At 40.7% G+C, this 20,311-nt stretch overlaps 1 protein-coding gene and 1 long non-coding RNA gene across 2 annotated transcripts; both read left to right on the top strand.

Annotated features, from left to right (window-relative positions):
• The first annotated feature begins 598 nt into the window (after positions 1-598).
• LOC307027135 lies at positions 599-1,599 on the top strand. The gene is made up of 3 exons (XR_013804550.1): positions 599-880; positions 1,270-1,374; positions 1,457-1,599. It is a non-coding gene; the product is annotated as an uncharacterized lncRNA (long non-coding RNA).
• Positions 1,600-12,539: 10,940 nt separating this feature from the next.
• Positions 12,540-20,311, top strand: LOC307027136 (uncharacterized protein). Its single transcript, XM_079695326.1, has 6 exons — positions 12,540-12,776; positions 13,071-13,216; positions 13,611-13,696; positions 13,978-14,103; positions 14,621-14,722; positions 19,781-20,311. Exons 1-6 carry the CDS (start codon positions 12,597-12,599, stop codon positions 20,239-20,241), a joined length of 1,101 nt encoding a protein of 366 aa, XP_079551452.1. The 5' UTR covers positions 12,540-12,596; the 3' UTR covers positions 20,242-20,311.

Genomic DNA, 20,311 nt, shown 5'->3' with positions numbered 1-20,311 from the left:
ACCTGTACTACCATGATGTTAGGAAACCCAGTTCACCATCGGCCAGGGGCGGACTGGGACTAAAAATCAGCCCGGGAAACTCGACCGGCCGACCGGCCCACTTCGGTGCTGAACTCCCAGTATTCCCAATGACCAGTCCGCCCCCATCATTTTTGAATGTTTGGATCAGTTATGCAAGGCAAGTTATTTATATACAGTATATATTTTCTGTACGCGAAAATTCAAAGTGCTTTACAAAACAAATTAAAAGACATACTGTATGCAATATATCTTTTTCGCCTGTACTTGGCAACTAAGTAATTGCAAAAACACTTTAAAAAAGAAGCACTCTTTGAGTTAATTCAATCAATCAATCAATGTTTATTTATATAGCCCAATATCACAAATGTTACATTTGTCTCAGTGGACTTCACAGTTTGTACAGAATATCAGTATGACAATACGACACCCTCTGTCCTCAGACCCTCTGTCCTCAGACCCTCTGTCCTTAGACCCTCTGTCCTTAGACCCTCACATCGTACAAGGAAACACTTCCAGAGAAACCCCAAAGTTTAAAGGGGAACATGGAGAAACCTCAGGGAGAGCAACAGAGGAGGGATCCCTCTCCCAGGACGGACAGTCGTGCAATAGATGCCGTGTGTAAATTGAAAAGATAGTACATTTGCAACATAGGTAGTCCAAATGTTTTGTGTGTGTATAATAGGAAGATGAATCCACGAGTATATCCATCCAGGACTTATGATCCAGGACCACAGCAACGACTCAAGATCCAGGAGTCGCAATCCATGACACAGGACCGCAGGATCATCCATGACTCCGGATCCCGGCGTATATAGACACCAATTCAAACCTTGTTTCTGATTCTCCAGCTCTTACTATGGTATGACTCGCTTGAAGTGAATATATCTGCACTTTCCTTGTTGTTCAGAGTTTGAATCTTTATGGTTTTTGCTCTTATTGTAAGTCTCGTTGAATAAAAGCGTCAGATAAATTATATATAATGTTATGCTAAAAGAAGAGTACTTCCTGGCATCTGAATCTGGTTTCTACGAGGTCAGAAAGTCTTATTTGACTCCAAGATCATTTCTAAAGGTGGAAGAGACTTTAAATCCCGTCCTTGGTGGCCTTTAAGGAGTGTATGTACCTGCAGTACCTGAAGCCCTTTGAAAGACGTCCCTGGTATATTCAGTTATCTACAACACTATTGATAATGTCAATGATCTGTGGTTCTGGGTTTATTATCTCCTGTTTCTTCGTTTCTGTCTGCAGGTAGAAACTCGGCCCTGAAGGAATCGGACCTGGAGGATTTCAAGGAGCGGGCGAGCTGCTTCGGGTTCTCCGGAGAACCAGAGTTCGTCTTCAACTCTGAGACCGGTACCTGATGACACGATCAAATAGAGATTATAGGAATATATAGGTAGAATATAACTGATGTATTCCTCTCTGTGTCCATCAGCAGGTGGCTTCTGCTCTGCAGAGGAGGCCATTAAGAACGACTTCTGAAGATAGGAACGACTTTCACCAATATTTTAAACCTGAGGAAGTAAAGAGAGACTCAGGACAACTTTATATTCTATTCACATCAAATAAAAGGTGTGAAATAAAGGCTTTCAGACTCTGTTTACTGACTGTGTGAGAAGAGGAGCATGCAGGTGTTTCAACAACAGGAAGTCCGTTTGTGTTCCTAACTTCAAACCGGAGAACATTTGTTCATTTTGCATAAATAATGACCCTCCATAACTCAGTCAAATCTAATCAATCAGATATGAAACAGACATGTTTAGGTAACTTGTGATGTGCACTTTATGGGAATTATTAAGATATGATGTCCATCAATAATAAAGCTCAATAAATCCACTTTGAAATCAGTGAACATCAGAACGGCCCAATCATCTCGTTTTTATCGTCATATCAAAAGTCCGCAAGAGATTCAATTCAAGATCAAGTTATTTTTAATTTCAACAAATGTATTTTATCCACATTCTTGACAACATTTGAACAACTTGGAAGTAAATACCCATGAATGTTCACTTGGACTCGAGCCGTGATTTCATTTCCAATATGTATGGGTGGGTCATAAAACAAATAAAACAGATAAAATAGTGAATGTTTTGAGATTTAAGTAAGTTAATACAAATAAAATATAAATAGTGCCAGAAGAGTCTAAACACAAGTAAATGGAATATGATATGTAGATAAATAGTTAGCAAGATGCAAAAGGATGAATGTTCTTTACAGAGTTCAGGTGTGTAATAGTAGCTCAGGTCAGAGGAATGTTATGGCCATTTCTACTCTGTAGCTGCTGAGCATCTGATGATACTACCTTTGAATCTGATTTTGAATCGAACAAGAGGCATGTGATGTGATGTAGTTACTGTGGTCAAACCTGACGACCTCCAATAGAGTTGAATAAGAGAAACATGAAGACATTAACATTTGAATTCGGCCTGCTCTATCAAAACAAGCCCTGAAACACATTTGAAGTTGTCACGTCAACAGAGGACATGTCTAAAATAAAACCTGATTAAAGTGTCCTGCTGAGGACTCAAGCACATGCAGTGAGTTCAATGTCTCTTCCCCTGCAGTAAGGAGCAGCTCCAGCAGGGGGCAGCAGGGGCAAATACTGTGCCTTTGACTTAGTTTAGTGTATCTGTGTATAGTGGCTTGGACAGTCCCCATGGATCAACTGGCACCGAAAACAGGAAATGGGCAGCTTTAGCCAACATTGCTCATTTCCAGATGAGAACAGACACCTTTTTAAAATCACAACACATCAACAGCATTAGTTATAAAGAAAGGCTGAGAGACACGTAGATGGAGGCGAGAGGATAAAAGAGAAGAATAACATGCAAACAACACACGTGACTACATACATGTCACATATAGCACATCACAGTAACACAACAGAAACCAGGGGAAACGTCCATGATCACAACATGTATCACACCATGTAACACAACATGTAACACACCATGTAACACAACATGTAACACAACATGTAACACAACATGTAACACACCATGTAACACAACATGTAACACACCATGTATCACACCATGTAACACAACATGTAACACATCATGTAACACAACATGTAACACAACATGTAAAACAACATGTAACACACTATGTAACACAACATCTAACACAACATGTAACACAACATGTAACACACCATGTAACACAACATGTGACACATCATGTAACACAACATGTAACACAATATGTAACACAACATGTAACACACCATGTAACACACCATGTAACACAACATGTAACACAACATGTAACACAACATGTAACAAAACATGTAACACACCATGTAACACAGCATGTAACACAACATGTAACACAGCATGTAACACAGCATGCAACACAACATGTAACACAACATGTAACACACCATGTAACACACCATGTAACACAACATGTAACACAGCATGTAACACAGCATGCAACACAACATGTAACACAACATGTAACACACCATGTAACACACCATGTAACACAACATGTAACACAACATGTAACACAACATGTAACACAACATGTAACACACCATGTATCACAACATGTAACACAACATGCAACACACCATGTAACACAACATGTAACACAACATGTAACACAACATGTAACACACCATGTAACACAACATGTAACACAACATGTAAAACAACATGTAACACACTATGTAACACAACATCTAACACAACATGTAACACAACATGTAACACACCATGTAACACAACATGTAACACACCATGTAACACAACATGTAACACAACATGTAACACAACATGTATCACAACATGTAACACATCATGTAACACAACATGTAACACAATATGTAACACAACATGTAACACACCATGTAACACAACATGTAACACAACATGTAACACAACATGTAACACAACATGTAACAAAACATGTAACACACCATGTAACACAGCATGTAACACAACATGTAACACAGCATGTAACACAGCATGCAACACAACATGTAACACAACATGTAACACAACATGTAACACACCATGTAACACACCATGTAACACAACATGTAACACAGCATGTAACACAGCATGCAACACAACATGTAACACAACATGTAACACAACATGTAACACACCATGTAACACAACATGTAACACAACATGTAACACAACATGTAACACAACATGTAACACACCATGTATCACAACATGTAACACAACATGCAACACAACATGTAACACACCATGTAACACAACATGTAACACAACATGTATCACAACATGTAACACAACATGTAACACAACATGTATCACAACATGTAACACAACATGTAACACAACATGTATCACAACATGTAACACAGCATGTAACACACCATGTAACACAACATGTAACACAACATGTATCACAACATGTAACACAACATGTAACACAACATGTATCACAACATGTATCACAACATGTAACACAACATGTAACATACCATGTATCACAACATGTAACACAACATGCAACACAACATGTAACACACCATGTAACACAACATGTATCACAACATGTAACACAACATGTAACACAACATGTATCACAACATGTAACACAACATGTAACACAACATGTATCACAACATGTAACACAACATGTAACACAACATGTATCACAACATGTAACACAACATGTAACACAACATGTATCACAACATGTAACACAACATGTAACACAACATGTAACACAACATGTATCACAACATGTAACACAACATGTAACACAACATGTAAAACAACATGTAACACAACATGTAACACAGCATGCAACACAACATGTAACACAACATGTAACCCAACATGTAACACAACATGTAACACAACATGTAACACAACATGTAACCCAACATGTAACACAACATGTAACACAACATGTAACACAACATGTAACACAGCATGTAACACAACATGTAACACAACATGTATCACAACATGTAACACAGCATGTAACACAACATGTAACACAACATGTAACACAGCATGCAACACACAATGTAACACAACATGTAACACAACATGTAACACAACATGTAACACACCATGCAACACAACATGTAACACAACATGTAACACAACATGTAACACAACATGCAACACAACATGTAACACAACATGCAACACAACATGTAACACACCATGTAACACACCATGTAACACAACATGTAACCCAACATGTAACACACCATGTAACACAACATGTAACACAGCATGTAACACACACACACACACACACACACACACTCCATATCCAACACAGCCGAGTGTGTGCAGTTCTCAGTGAACCATGTTTTAAGGGAGCTGTGAAGGTGGGATATGTTTGCATGTCTTGTTTTGAGTGGGTAAAGGGAAGAGAGAGAGAGCCAAGGTGTTAATGAAGCTTAACGAGGGTCAGCTGAGCCGGAGAGACTTTGAGAAAAGTCTGGATTTATTTTGGCATGGTGGGTGTTCCTGAAAGAAGCTAAAGGTAGTGATGGGCCTTATGAAGCTTTGCAGCTTTGCAGCCAATTGGTTCACAAAAGGGTTTCTCAAGGCTGCACTTGAGAACTTTGAGTTGAAGCTCTTCTCCACTACAGCAGTGAGATCACACACACATTTAACAAGCAGCACACACTAGGATAAATCAACATGATAACTGATTGAACCCATCACCTTCTGACTCAGGCAACAGCTTCCTCTCAGACACAGACATTATGGGTATCATCAGACATGATGAAGTCATAGCTTGAACACCTGGAGTTTGGTGAAGTTAGAAACTTCACTAGTTTCTAAAGGACGTATTAAAGAAACCTGACTCCAGGTGGTAGCCTTGTGTTTTCTGAACAGATGTAAACAATTGAACGGTCACTTCCTGTTAGGTGAATGGCACCCTGGGTAACCTCGTGGGTTTGTTTGCCAGGACAGCATTTCCCCATGTGTACTTTTGTCCCTCTGGATTTACCTGAAGTGACTCCTGAACAACAAACTGCTAATACTTAAAAGCTAAACTGCTAAACTTACAAAAAGCTGTCTTAGTGGAAAACTTCCAGATTCAAACCTACTTTGTTATCGGACAAGTACATCTATTTGGAGGTACTTTTACTTTACTTGAGTATTTCCATGTTCTGCTCCTGTGTACTTCTACTTCCTCTACAGTTCAGAGGTACATGGTGTACTTCTCCTCCACTACATGTATTTAATACCTTTAGTTACTTCACAGATGTGGATGAATGATGTGAAATATAATCAAGTGTTAAATCAGACTTTAGTTCCACCTGGAGTAAATCCACCAGCTACCCTGCAGTATACAAAGTCATTCAGACTAGCTGCACCTTTACCAGCTTTGAGAACACTTTCATGATCAATCATTATAAAACATATCATATCTATTATTCTGAAATGGACCAATCAAACAATCACTACTTTTACTGTCTTTCACTATATTCTGATGAGAATACTTTTCTACTTTTACTTGAGGAACATTTTGAATGCAGGACTTTTACTGAAACAGAGTATTCCTACACTCTGGGACTAGTACTTTTACTCAAGTACAAGATCTGAGTACTTCTACTTTTACTCAAGTACAAGATCTGAGTACTTCTACTTTTACTCAAGTACAAGATCTGAGTACTTCTACTTTTAACCAAGTACAAGATCTGAGTACTTCTACTTTCACTCAAGAACAAGATCTGAGTACTTCTACTTTTACTCAAGTACAAGACCTGAGTACTTCTACTTTTACTCAAGTACAAGATCTGAGTACTTCTACTTTCACTCAAGTACAAGATCTGAGTACTTCTACTTTTACTCAAGTACAAGATCTGAGTACTTCTACTTTCACCCTGAGAGGGATCCTCCGAGGTTTCTCCCATCATTTAATGCAGCATTTGAAACTCTTACCTAACTAATAATGGACTTTTGGACGATATGTCAGAGTTCGGGCTGTGACTCAATCTCGGAAAGAGCTGGATGGATTTGTATGTGTTGGTGCCCAAGGACAATTCATCAGAATCAGTGAATGATTAATACTCAACCCATCAGCATAGTAAAGTAATAATGCAACCACAGCTAAACCTTCAAAACCCTTACACCCCCGCACAGAGGTGAGTCAGATATCTGTTGCCCATCTTTGGAAAAAGATGGAGGGTTGAGTGCAAATAGGAGGGAAAAGCAATGAGCTGCTTTAAAGGCTGAGCAGCCCGATGAGGCTCAGTCAGTGGTTAAGTAACAGTTTTCTAGTTTTCTCAATGTGGACCAACTTTACATACTTTAAATACTGTGTAGCTTCGTAGTACAATACTGCATTATTCTATATCAGCATATTTGTATATGTGCAGTCGAAGTATAAAGTAACATTACATGACATACTCTGACAGTGGCTCAGTCAGTAGGGGCTTGGACTGGGAGCCGTAGGGTCGCCTGTTCAAGTCCCCAAACAGACCTAAATATGGAGTGTGGATTGCTACTGGAGAGGTCCCAGTTCACCTCCTGGGCCTGCCGTGGTGCCCTTGAGCAAGGCACCGGACAACCCCCTTCCCCCTCACTCCAATCGCTTCCCAGGTGCTGTGCAATAGCTGCCCACTGCTACTGGTGCTAGACTCCTGGTGCTAGACTCCTGGTGCTAGACTGATGGTTCTAGACTCCTGGTACTAGACTCCTGGTTCTAGTCTCCTGGTACTAGACTCCTGGTTCTAGACTCCTGGTACTAGACTCCTGGTACTAGACTCCTGGTACTAGACTGATGGTGCTAGACTGATGGTTCTAGACTCCTGGTGGTAGACTGATGGTTCTAGACTCCTGGTTCTAGACTCCTGGTACTAGACTCCTGGTTCTAGACTCCTGGTTCTAGACTCCTGGTACTAGACTCCTGGTGCTAGACTGATGGTTCTAGACTCCTGGTGCTAGACTGATGGTTCTAGACTCCTGGTACTAGACTCATGGTTCTAGACTCCTGGTACTAGACTCCTGGTTCTAGACTCCTGGTTCTAGAGTCCTGGTACTAGACTGATGGTTCTAGACTCCTGGTGCTAGACTCCTGGTGCTAGACTGATGGTTCTAGACTCCTGGTGCTAGACTGATGGTTCTAGACTCCTGGTGCTAGACTGATGGTTCTAGACTCCTGGTGCTAGACTGATGGTTCTAGACTCCTGGTGCTAGACTCCTGGTGCTAGACTCCTGGTACTAGACTCCTGGTTCTAGACTCCTGGTACTAGACTCCTGGTACTAGACTGATGGTTCTAGACTCCTGGTACTAGACTGATGGTTCTAGACTCCTGGTGCTAGACTGATGGTTCTAGACTCCTGGTGCTAGACTCCTGCTTCTAGACTCCTGGTGCTAGGATGGGTTAAAAGCAGAGAACACATTTCACTGTGTGCTGTGTGCTCTGCATGTGAGACCATTAAAGAGGGTTTCATCCCTCCCATTCTATCTATCGATTACATACTCAATTAAAGTACAAATATGACAAAACAGTCCTTGAGCACAACATTTTACTTTCCACCTCTGCTGTTACACTACAGGTAAACTCTAGTTCCTTTATTCACCGTTAGCTTCGATGCTAATACAGACAGCCCTACAGGGTTAAACACTGAGCCAACAGATGTCTCCATGAATCTTCTCCAGTTCATTTTGTTCATTAGGAAAAGTATTGTTTGCAAGTTTTCTGAAATGGGTTTGATTAAGATGAATTATCTATCCACAGAAACAGGGACGTGTGATGAAGCCGGGTTCATATTCTTGTTTCATGTTGACATATTAGAGCCAGAGTGTTTCACAGAGGGGATCATGGATAGCTTTGTATTACTCTGAAGTACTGCCCACAGCTATTAAAGAAAATGCATTTTCTCTATGTTTTTAGGATCAAAGACAAAGTTCCCTAAACTCCTTTACGTGTCTTGCACAAGTTTGGAATATGTCCCAATAAAGATAAGTGGGTCGACTTTTGGATTTGAGGGATTTGATCAGAGGACAGGTTAAGATACGCTCTATATGAATATTAAACACTATAGTCACTAAATATATGAAAATACTGGCATAAAAAGTCATTCCCTGCATGTTTTAAAGTGTGTATGAGTGAGTGTGTGATTGGTGCAAACAGCTTCAGACGTAAAGAGGGGTGAGTGTGTTCAGTTTGGTGCATGAGAGGAAACGGCCTTTAAAGATCTGGATGTTAAACTCATAAAAGTAGAAAAGTATCATCATCAAAATATAGTTAAAGTAGCCTACCAAAAGTAAAAGTAGAAGTACTCAGGTCTTGTACTTAAGTAAAAGTAGAAGTACCAGAGTATTATGGGCTCAGAACAGTCTCATAATACACACGTGCACACAGAAGGATTCAAACTTGTATTTCATGATCCGCAAAATGATCCACACTTGTGTTTTTCAATGCACACACAAATGTGTTCCGTTTTATAAACATGTTAATAAAATAGAAATACAAAAAAAGTTTTAAATGTGTATTTTTGATCCACACATATTTGTTTTCCATTGAAAACCTCTGAACCTGCAACACAACCCGCTCTCTGTGCACGGATCGCTGTGCATTCGTGTGTGGGTTTTTTGAGACTCCCCTGACGGTCAGCCGATTCGTACTTGTAATTTCTCTCATCTATAGCCAATCAGATGTCTCCTCCAGTCTAAGCCAATCACATGAGCGCGCCCACACGAGGGGTAGATTTATTGTGTTCATGACGCTTCATATGCGCATTTTTTTTCTAAACAGAGGGCGGAGCATCAGGTGGTCATGCAGAGCTACGTGTCTCCGTCAGACTCAGCAGCTGATCTGATCGCTCCCTCGTGTCCGGTTACACTTCACTCGCGTTTATGTCCATATCGATCAGATCCAGCTCTCCTGATCGGCCTTCATAGAGAGCACCGATCAAACTATTTAGAGTGAATATCGGCCGATAATGACCGGCGGGGCTCCCCCCGTTGACAGTTCACTGTCTAGCACTGGCTTCATAGTGCACTGATCGATTAGGCTAAGCTAACCTGTAGCTGCTCCCTCCACACTCACAACAACTTCATGCAGACATAAATAAAGCAGCTGTATTCGCCATACAGGAAACACACATTTAAAACGGTTTTGCCTGCCGTTTGTACACACAAGCATTCATCAATGGTTCGGAAAGTGACGCTGTACCTTAATAATATAAAGGTTTGTATTTGCGTGCATTTCCTGTTCGAAAACTGAGAGTGGAGGTGTCCTGAGTTTAGCTCCATGGACCTGTCAGCTCCGTAATGCGCAAAATGCGTACATGAAGCGCTACGTCATGAACGCAAGAAATCTACCCTCGTGGGGGCGCGCTCATGTGATTGGCTTAGACTGGAGGAGACATCTGATTGGCTATAGATGAGAAAAATTACAAGTACGAATCGGGTGAGCATCAGGGGAGTCTCAAAAAACCCACACACGAATGCACAGCGACCCGTGCACAGAAAGCGGGTTGTGTTTGCAGGTTCAGAGGTTTTAAATGGAAAACAAATATGTGTGGATCAAAAATACATATGTAAAACTTTTTTCTGTATTTTGATTTTATTTACATGCATCTGAAACGGAACACATTTGTGTGTGCATTGAAAAACACAAGTGTGATTCCTTCTGTGTGCATGTGTGTATTATGAGACTGTTCTGAGCCCATAGAGTGTTACTCTGTTACAGTAAAAGTCTTCATTCAAAATGATCATCTATGGCCAATTGTGATCTTTGTTATTTCTTTTTCCGAATTAAATTTTTTCGATACATTTTGAATTTGAACCTATGATTTGAACCAGACAAAAAAATGGTCAAACCTCAAAAAGGTTCACATGTGGCCCTGATCCTCTTCCGTAGATATCTGATCTAAAACAAACAGTCATTTATTTTTTGACGCCAAAACCAGTCATAAGGGTTAATTGCAAGGCCGGATTAACCATATGGGCAACATGGGCAAGTGCCCAGGGGCCCTTGAGCAAAGAGGGCCCTCAGTGACAAGATAAAAAAAAAAAAAAATGTTTTCCTTTTTTTTTTTTTTTTCGGGCACAACCTCACTCATCATACATTGTTTTAAATGACACTCAATCTTCACCATCAATAACACAGCTTTTCTATAGGGTCAAATTAATTTATTTTCTAAACTATCTCTGTACTGTAGGTCTCACTATGTATGTGCTCAAATAGAACTCCTCGTGTACTGGTACAGCCAGCCAGTCATATTTTGGCATTAAGTGGGGTGCTGCTCTGAGGTTTTGAGTGATATTACCTAGGTCTTCTTGAGTCATACACTGTCTTGAGATCTTATCCATTGTATCTGTGGGAGGCGTGTGGCGCAGTGGATAGAGCCTTGGTCTGGGGGGGGCCAAGACACTTCACCCCAAAGTGCTCCTGTGGGGATTGCCCACAGTATTGAGTATGTAAGTCACTTTGGCTAAAAGCGTCTAACAAGTAACATGTAATATAATTTATCTTTGTCTTGTGATTTTTGACTGAAAGGGCAAAAGTCTAGACCTACTTTGGTTGAACTATGTGGCTGTGTCCCTGCTTTAGAAAAATAGGAGTACGATTTGGCATGCCAGATTGACTGAAAATTCTAAATATTGGTCATGTTGGTAGGATTGGGTAGGCGTGGTGTTACTTGTCGGTACGTGGGTTGAGGGGGGGCCATGAGTGCTCAGTGCCCAGGGGCCCCTGGAGGTACTAATCCGGCCTTGGTTAATTGTTTGAGTGTGTGTGTGTGTGTGTGTGTGTGTGTGTGTGTGTGTGTGTGTGTGTGTGTGTGTGTGTGTGTGTGTGTGTGTGTGTGTGTGTGTGTGTGTGTGTGTGTGTGTGTGTGTGTGTGTGTGTGTGTGTGTGTGTGTGTGTGTGTGTGTGTGTGTGTTTATCAGTGTGTGGGCGGACGTTGGTGTGTTTGTGCGTTAGACTTTAACCGGCAGCTTTCATCACCGATGTTTTTATCGTGAGATATGTTAACGTTGCTTAATCCTTCTATTAACCCATTTATTCCACGAGATAATTAAACACTAGAAGATGTTAATAAGAGTAATACTGTCTGTACAATAAATTGAGGTACTATAAAACATGTGTGCTGCAAAAATATTTTATTTCACAGTTTTTGTAATAAATCATTATTTTACTTGATTTAACTATTTAAGATTGAATATTTTATTATGATATAAGTAATAAAAAAACAATAATCTTAAAACTGTTTCTACGGTGGCCTGCAGGGACAAACGTGCTGCATCGGTCCAGATCACTTCCATCACTAGAAACACGCTGCAGCTTCAGAAACCATACAGATATAAAACATTTTAAAATAATATTTAATACACAAATAAAGAACTAAACGTTATTAAGATGTTTTGTAATATCTTCAGTGGTTCTCTGTTCTCTCTCACTGTGCTTTATATATTTTTAAACATTAATGAAGTGGGCCAGTTGGAGTTGGATCACAGTTCAATAACACTGAGCACACAGACTTTGGACCGGCTCGGGCTCTCGGGGTCTCTGGAGCTCGGTATATAAACCGTTCAGCCGTCTCCTCGATCAGTGTCTTCACAGATACCAGAGGGTGCTTTGGTTTTTTGATTTGCGTCTCAGGATGAAAGTCTTAAAGGGAGCGCTGCTGCTGCTGCTGCTAGCTGTTGCTAACGCGAAGCCAGACCACCATCAAGATCACCATCACCATCACCATCACCATCACAATCACACGGATCAAAAGCCTGCGGACCCCGATCAGTGCCAGGTCCTGCAGATGCTCGCCGAAGACAACCTGCAGCAGGTGAGACCCATAATTTATTTTACGGTGCCTCACAGGTAAAGGGAAAAAGATATGTTTGAAGATGAGAGGAAGTAAAATCCTATTTTAGACAAAACTAAAGTGGTCCGAGTACAGATCCCTGTGGGAGGCCTTTTTTTAGACAACTTTTTTCTTTGGTCAATTTTATTTTTTTATTTTATTAGTCAACATTTCAACAACTCATTCTAGTCAGTCAGAAGGAGTCATGTGATCACATTGTTAAAATAAGACCATAAAACATTTGAGCTATGTTGAATATTTCCTGCTGGTCTACAGGTTTTGGGGGACTGGGTTCTGGTCTGGGCGGTGTCGGACCACCAAGAGGGTCAGGACATCCTGAAGAACCTCAGCAGCTCCCGAGTAGAGATGAGACTTCAGGAGGACAATCAGACCCTGATGTTCACCGAGAAGAACCTCTTCAGGTCAGAAATAACACATATAAATACAAATAAATACAAATGTGGAAATATGAAGAGAAGGAAATTATAGATTCAATATGTAATATATAATAATAATAAATCACAGAAAAGTAAATGTGAAATATTAGTATAAAATATATATAGAAAATTATAATTTGAATAATAATAATTTGTTAATAGAAACGTATAAATATAAAAAGCAATTTTAATAATAATAAATAATGACTGAAAAATATAATTGAAATAAAATAACAAAATAAATAATGAATGTACGTATAAACAAAACTGGAAATATAAAAAAAAGTAATAATGTATATATTTATTGTAGTTCTCTGGTGTGTAGTGTGTAGTGTGTAGTGTGTATATGTTGTGTATTTCTAACTGGTGTGTGTTTTAGCGACAACAAGGTCCTCAACTACCACATCAACATATCCATGGAGCTCCTGCACAACCCCAACCAAACAATGCACCCCATCGAAGGCAGTGAGTCACACACACACACACACACACACACACACACACACACACACACACACACACACACACACACACACACACACACACACACATTTTGTTTATTTTAGAAAGATAAAACAGCATATTCACAGTGTGTGTGTGTGTGTGTGTGTGTGTGTGTGTGTGTGTGTGTGTGTGTGTGTGTGTGTGTGTGTGTGTGTGTGTGTGTGTGTGTGTGTGTGTGTGTGTGTGTGTGTGTGTGTGTGTGTGTGTGTGTGTGTGTGTGTGTGTGTGTGTGCGTGTGTCAGAGATGGAGGTTGATGGAGTCTTCGTTCCCTACAATGAGACCGGGTCTGTGAATTTCTACGAGACGTGTCCAACCTGCATGATGATTGTGTTCAAGATCTCGAATGGGGGGTTCGTGCTGAACTACAGTAAACACACACACACACACACACACACACACACATTATAATATAGTATAGTAGTCGTTTATACTAAAGTATACAATAGAAATGTTTAAAACAGTAGTGTAAATTATAGTATAGAGTACAGTATAATATGGTGTTGTATTTTAAAGGATAGATTATAGAAAACACTTTTGTGTAATAGTATATAATATAAAGAAGTGGATAGTACCGTATAGTATCTTTGGTATATTATTCATAGATTGATCTGTAAATTAAATCAGACACTAATAAAATAATTCCTCACGTGTGTGTGTGTGTGTGTGTGTGTGTGTGTGTGGGGGTGTGTGTGTGTGTGTGTGTGTGTGTGTGTGTGTGTGTGTGTGTGTGTGTGTGTGTGTGTGTGTGTGTGTGTGTGTGTGTGTGTGTGTGTGTGTGTGTGTGTGTGTGTGTGTGTGTGTGTGTGTGTGTGTGTGTGTGTGTGTGTGTGTGTGTGTGTGTGTGTGTGTGTGTGTGTGTGTGTGTGTGTGTGTGTGTGTTTCAGGGAAGGAGGATCACATGAAAGCCGATCACGATACTCACAGGAAAATGGCAGAGTGTTTGGGATTCGACCACGACCAGCCGTACATCTACGATGGAGTCGCAGGTAAATATTTATATCAGTATGTAGCGTCTCTACTTTAAAGAGTCCTCTCCTGGTGATGTTCAGGTGTATATCAGTATGTAGCGTCTCTACTTTAAAGAGTCCTCTCCTGCTGATGTGCAGGTGTATATCAGTATGTAGTGTCTCTACTTTAAAGAGTTCTCTCCTGCTGATGTTCAGGTGTATATCAGTGTGTAGTGTCTCTACTTTAAAGAGTCCTCTCCTGCTGATGTTCAGGTGTATATCAGTATGTAGCATCTCTACTTTAAAGAGTCCTCTCCTGCTGATGTTCAGGTGTATATCAGTATGTAGTGTCTCTACTTTAAAGAGTCCTCTCCTGCTGATGTTCAGGTGTATATCAGTCAGTATGTAGCATCTCTACTTTAAAGAGTCCTCTCCTGCTGATGTTCAGGTGTATATCAGTATGTAGTGTCTCTACTTTAAAGAGTCCTCTCCTGCTGATGTTCAGGTGCATATCACTATGTAGTGTTTCTACTTTAAAGAGTCCTCTCCTGCTGATGTTCAGGTGTATATCAGTATGTAGCGTCTCTACTTTAAAGAGTCCTCTCCTGCTGATGTTCAGGTGTATATCAGTATGTAGCATCTCTACTTTAAAGAGTCCTCTCCTGCTGATGTTCAGGTGTATATCAGTATGTAGTGTCTCTACTTTAAAGAGTCCTCTCCTGCTGATGTTCAGGTGTATATCAGTATGTAGTGTCTCTACTTTAAAGAGTCCTCTCCTGCTGATGTTCAGGTGTATATCAGTATGTAGCGTTTCTACTTTAAAGAGTCCTCTCCTGCTGATGTTCAGGTGTATATCAGTATGTAGCGTCTCTACTTTAAAGAGTCCTCTCCTGCTGATGTTCAGGTGTATATCAGTATGTAGTGTCTCTACTTTAAAGAGTCCTCTCCTGCTGATGTTCAGGTGTATATCAGTATGTAGCGTCTCTACTTTAAAGAGTCCTCTCCTGCTGATGTGCAGGTGTATATCAGTATGTAGTGTCTCTACTTTAAAGAGTTCTCTCCTGCTGATGTTCAGGTGTATATCAGTGTGTAGTGTCTCTACTTTAAAGAGTCCTCTCCTGCTGATGTTCAGGTGTATATCAGTATGTAGCATCTCTACTTTAAAGAGTCCTCTCCTGCTGATGTTCAGGTGTATATCAGTATGTAGTGTCTCTACTTTAAAGAGTCCTCTCCTGCTGATGTTCAGGTGTATATCAGTCAGTATGTAGCATCTCTACTTTAAAGAGTCCTCTCCTGCTGATGTTCAGGTGTATATCAGTATGTAGTGTCTCTACTTTAAAGAGTCCTCTCCTGCTGATGTTCAGGTGCATATCACTATGTAGTGTTTCTACTTTAAAGAGTCCTCTCCTGCTGATGTTCAGGTGTATATCAGTATGTAGCGTCTCTACTTTAAAGAGTCCTCTCCTGCTGATGTTCAGGTGTATATCAGTATGTAGCATCTCTACTTTAAAGAGTCCTCTCCTGCTGATGTTCAGGTGTATATCAGTATGTAGTGTCTCTACTTTAAAGAGTCCTCTCCTGCTGATGTTCAGGTGTATATCAGTATGTAGTGTCTCTACTTTAAAGAGTCCTCTCCTGCTGATGTTCAGGTGTATATCAGTATGTAGCGTTTCTACTTTAAAGAGTCCTCTCCTGCTGATGTTCAGGTGTATATCAGTATGTAGCGTCTCTACTTTAAAGAGTCCTCTCCTGCTGATGTTCAGGTGTATATCAGTATGTAGTGTCTCTACTTTAAAGAGTCCTCTCCTGCTGATGTTCAGGTGTATATCAGTATGTAGCGTCTCTACTTTAAAGAGTCCTCTCCTGCTAATGTTCAGGTGTATATCAGTATGTAGTGTCTCTACTTTAAAGAGTTATCTCCTGCTGATGTTCAGGTGTATATTAGTATGTGGTGTCTTTACTTTAAAGAGTCCTCTCCTGCTGATGTTCAGGTGTATATCAGTATGTATTGTCTTTACTTTAAAGAGTCCTCTCCTGCTGATGTTCAGGTGTATATCAATATGTAGTGTCTCTACTTTAAAGAGTACTCTCCTGCTGATGTTCAGGTGTATATCAGTATGTAGTGTCTTTACTTTAAAGAGTCCTCTCCTGCTGATGTTCAGGTGTATATCAGCATGTAGTGTCTTTACTTTAAAGAGTCCTCTCCTGCTGATGTTCAGGTGTATATCAGTATGTAGTGTCTCTACTTTAAAGAGTCCTCTCCTGCTGATGTTCAGGTGCATATCAGTATGTAGTGTCTCTACTTTAAAGAGTCCTCTCCTGCTGATGTTCAGGTGTATATCAGTATGTAGTGTCTCTACTTTAAAGAGTCCTCTCCTGCTGATGTTCAGGTGTATATCAGTATGTAGCGTCTCTACTTTAAAAAGTCCTCTCCTGCTGATGTTCAGGTGTATATCAGTATGTAGTGTCTCTACTTTAAAAAGTCCTCTCCAGCTGATGTTCAGGTATATATCAGTATGTAGTGTCTCTACTTTAAAGAGTCCTCTCCTGCTGATGTTCAGGTGTATATCAGTATGTAGTGTCTCTACTTTAAAAAGTCCTCTCCAGCCGATGTTCAGGTGTATATCAGTATGTAGTGTCTCTACTTTAAAAAGTCCTCTCCAGCCGATGTTCAGGTGTATATCAGTATGTAGTGTCTCTACTTTAAAGAGTCCTCTCCTGCTGATGTTCAGGTGTATATCAGTATGTAGTGTCTCTACTTTAAAGAGTCCTCTCCTGCTGATGTTCAGGTGTATATCAGTATGTAGTGTCTCTACTTTAAAGAGTCCTCTCCTGCTGATGTTCAGGTGTATATCAGTATGTAGTGTCTCTACTTTAAAGAATCCTCTCCTGCTGATGTTCAGGTGTATATCAGTATGTAGTGTCTCTACTTTAAAGAGTCCTCTCCTGCTGATGTTCAGGTGTATATCAGAATGTAGTGTCTCTACTTTAAAGAGTCCTCTCCTGCTGATGTTCAGGTGTATATCACCTGTATAAATATGAAGTCTGACAAAGTCTTAACGCAGGGCTCGACATTAAGGACTGCCCGATGGCCCGGGGCCATCTAGTATTTAGCTCGGGCCATGAAGCCTCACCTGCTGGTTGCCCGATCGGGCAATCTATTATGCCAGTATCATGCAGCTCGTGGATCCAGTAATGAGTGACCCGACAGTAAAACTAAACATATCTATAACTAGTTACGGTAGTTTGAGAGGTGATTAAAATAGCTACGTGTGATATTCTAACCTGGAGTTTGTGTTTTGTCCGTTCACCGCTGCATGTGATCATGCAGAGCTGCGTGTCGACTCGTCAGCAGCAGCTGATCTCTCTCTCCCGTCAGATTAGACTTCACTCTCGTTTATGTCCATATGGATCAGATCCAGCTAGTTCTAGCTAATGATATGACTACCTGCTTATTAAAAGACACCTAAACAATAAGTGTTGCTATGCAACCGGGTGAGGCCACAAAGTATAGCGCAGCATTATGCATTTGTTTACATGCCCACCAGAACCCCGAGGCATTACCAACAGATCAACGCACAATCAACCCATACAGCACATCTCTTTCTCCACATTAAGTGTTACACATTAGAATTGACTATTCTTGTCTGTCACATAAGTGGCGCAACTGAAGCGGTATTGCGCTAAAGGGAAATTATTTACACCGAAGAGATTTAGATTTGCCGGCTAACGGGAACTCCGACGTCACCATTTTGTGTGCTTCGCGGATGCGCTCGGCTCCTCTCGACTGCTGCTCGGGTCTGCTCGGTCAGCTTCCGGATGAGGAGGCATTCGTTCGACCAACTTACAGCAGATAACATTACAAACATTTTGAACAGGGGCCATAATAGTGTAAATAATGTTTGTTTTGACAGTTACAACTGAATGTAATGTTTTCTACTTTTTTCCATCTGGGAAGGCATTTGCCTTCATCAGATGGAAAGTGTCTTGACCAACAACTGAAGTATTTCTTATAGCTATGCAGGACATGCAAGAGAGCAAACACAAACAAGAGCAAACAAACAAGTGAAATGAAGAATAAAATTGAAATTGTAGAATATAATATTGTGGTGGTTCATCTTATAATTCAGTCTAGAGAATGCACCAGACAGCATCTAAGACCTGCTAACATCTAAATGTTCTAGGGTGAGGCCCCCCAAACCCTTCGTGCAATTTTGTCCGTGCGCATTTTTCAGGGCAATCTGTATTGGGCTCAGGGCCATCTGTAAATTAGCTTAGATGGCCCACAGGGCCAACTCCCAAAATCCTTAATGTCATGCACTGACTTAACGTCCAATATATTGCATAGTTAATTGCATCTCCTTTCCTGAATTTGACTCAGGTGTAACTAAAGTCTGATTTAAGGGTTGTTTATATTTCACATCATTAATCAGAATCTGCAAAGTAACTCAAATAAATGTGGAGTGAAAATACCAGGTTAACCTCTGAATTGTAGTGGAGTAGAACAAAGTAGTACATGCTGCTGTAACAAAAACATTTCCCAACTTGGGATCAATAAAGTATCTTATCTTATCTTATCTTAAGATGATCGATGGCTACTGCCAGATTAGCAAAATGTGCCTCTGAACCTTGACAAGTGCATGTTTCAGGCTTATCAATGAACAACAGGAGGGGTCAGAGACATAAGAGCAGCTGTTAAATAAAGCTCTTCTGACCTTAGCTGGCATGTGGGTATATATTAATGCTGCCCATTATGGACACAAGCAGTTTTCACCCATTTATTAATGATATGTTTTATAAGTGATAACACCACTGTGTTTCGTATCCCGTAAACCTCCAGGGTGTACACAGTTTACTACTGGCAACTTCTAATTATGGGAAATACGAAAACGTCGTGAGGGTTGAAGCTAACTTTGCATGGACGCTGCCGTCAATAGAAATGAATAGGGGGAAAGACGTAGTATAATCACGTTCTCCTGGCGAGACCTCAAATCATCTTCGTAATATCTATCAAACTATAGATCCTACACTTCCACTGGACGTAGATTCTAAAAGTACAATATAACATCATCATGCTGGTTTCCCTCTTCCTGTTAGGCCTGGCTCCGGTTGCTTTGTATTCTTCAGATGACCCTGAAACGGAGCTACGGCAAGGCAGCTGTCCCTCACTCTGGACATCCTTCGACGGCCGCTGCTACAAGTACATCGGCACACAGACGACCTGGGCTCGTGCAGAGCTCCAGTGTGTGTCCCAGGAAGCCAACCTGCTGTCTATCCACAGCCAAGCGGAAGAGGATTTTGTCAAAACCCTGATCAAAAGCTCTGACCCTGCTGAGGGACCAACATGGATCGGACTCAGTGACATCCACGAACAAGGAAGTTGGATGTGGTCTGATGGCTCTGCAGCCAGGTTTTTCTTTTGGAATCAAGGAGAACCAAACAACCAAGGAGGAGAACACTGTGTACACACCAACTGGTCAGCGCTAAAGAAGTGGAACGATAAGAAGTGTTCAGATACTTATCCCTCAGTTTGTGCATCTCGCACAACTTGTCCTTAGCAGCAGAGATGTTACGTGTTCGCCTGTTTTGTTCACTTGATAACAATAAAGACACAGATGTGAACTTGTA

Source organism: Notothenia rossii, assembly GCF_949606895.1.
Source record: "Notothenia rossii genome assembly, contig: scaffold_229, whole genome shotgun sequence".
Classification (NCBI taxonomy): domain Eukaryota; kingdom Metazoa; phylum Chordata; class Actinopteri; order Perciformes; family Nototheniidae; genus Notothenia; species Notothenia rossii.
The sequence above is the reverse complement of the archived record's forward strand: the minus strand, read 5'-3'. Positions and strand labels throughout refer to the sequence as shown.

Excerpts from the sequence above, each read along its gene's own strand:
- LOC307027136 (XM_079695326.1), top strand. The coding sequence starts at position 12,597 with ATGAAAGTCTTAAAGGGAGCGCTGCTGCTGCTGCTGCTAGCTGTTGCT. Across the intron at positions 12,777-13,070 it reads CCGAAGACAACCTGCAGCAG|GTTTTGGGGGACTGGGTTCT; the intron begins GTGAGACCCATA and ends GCTGGTCTACAG. Across the intron at positions 13,697-13,977 it reads AATGCACCCCATCGAAGGCA|AGATGGAGGTTGATGGAGTC; the intron begins GTGAGTCACACA and ends TGCGTGTGTCAG.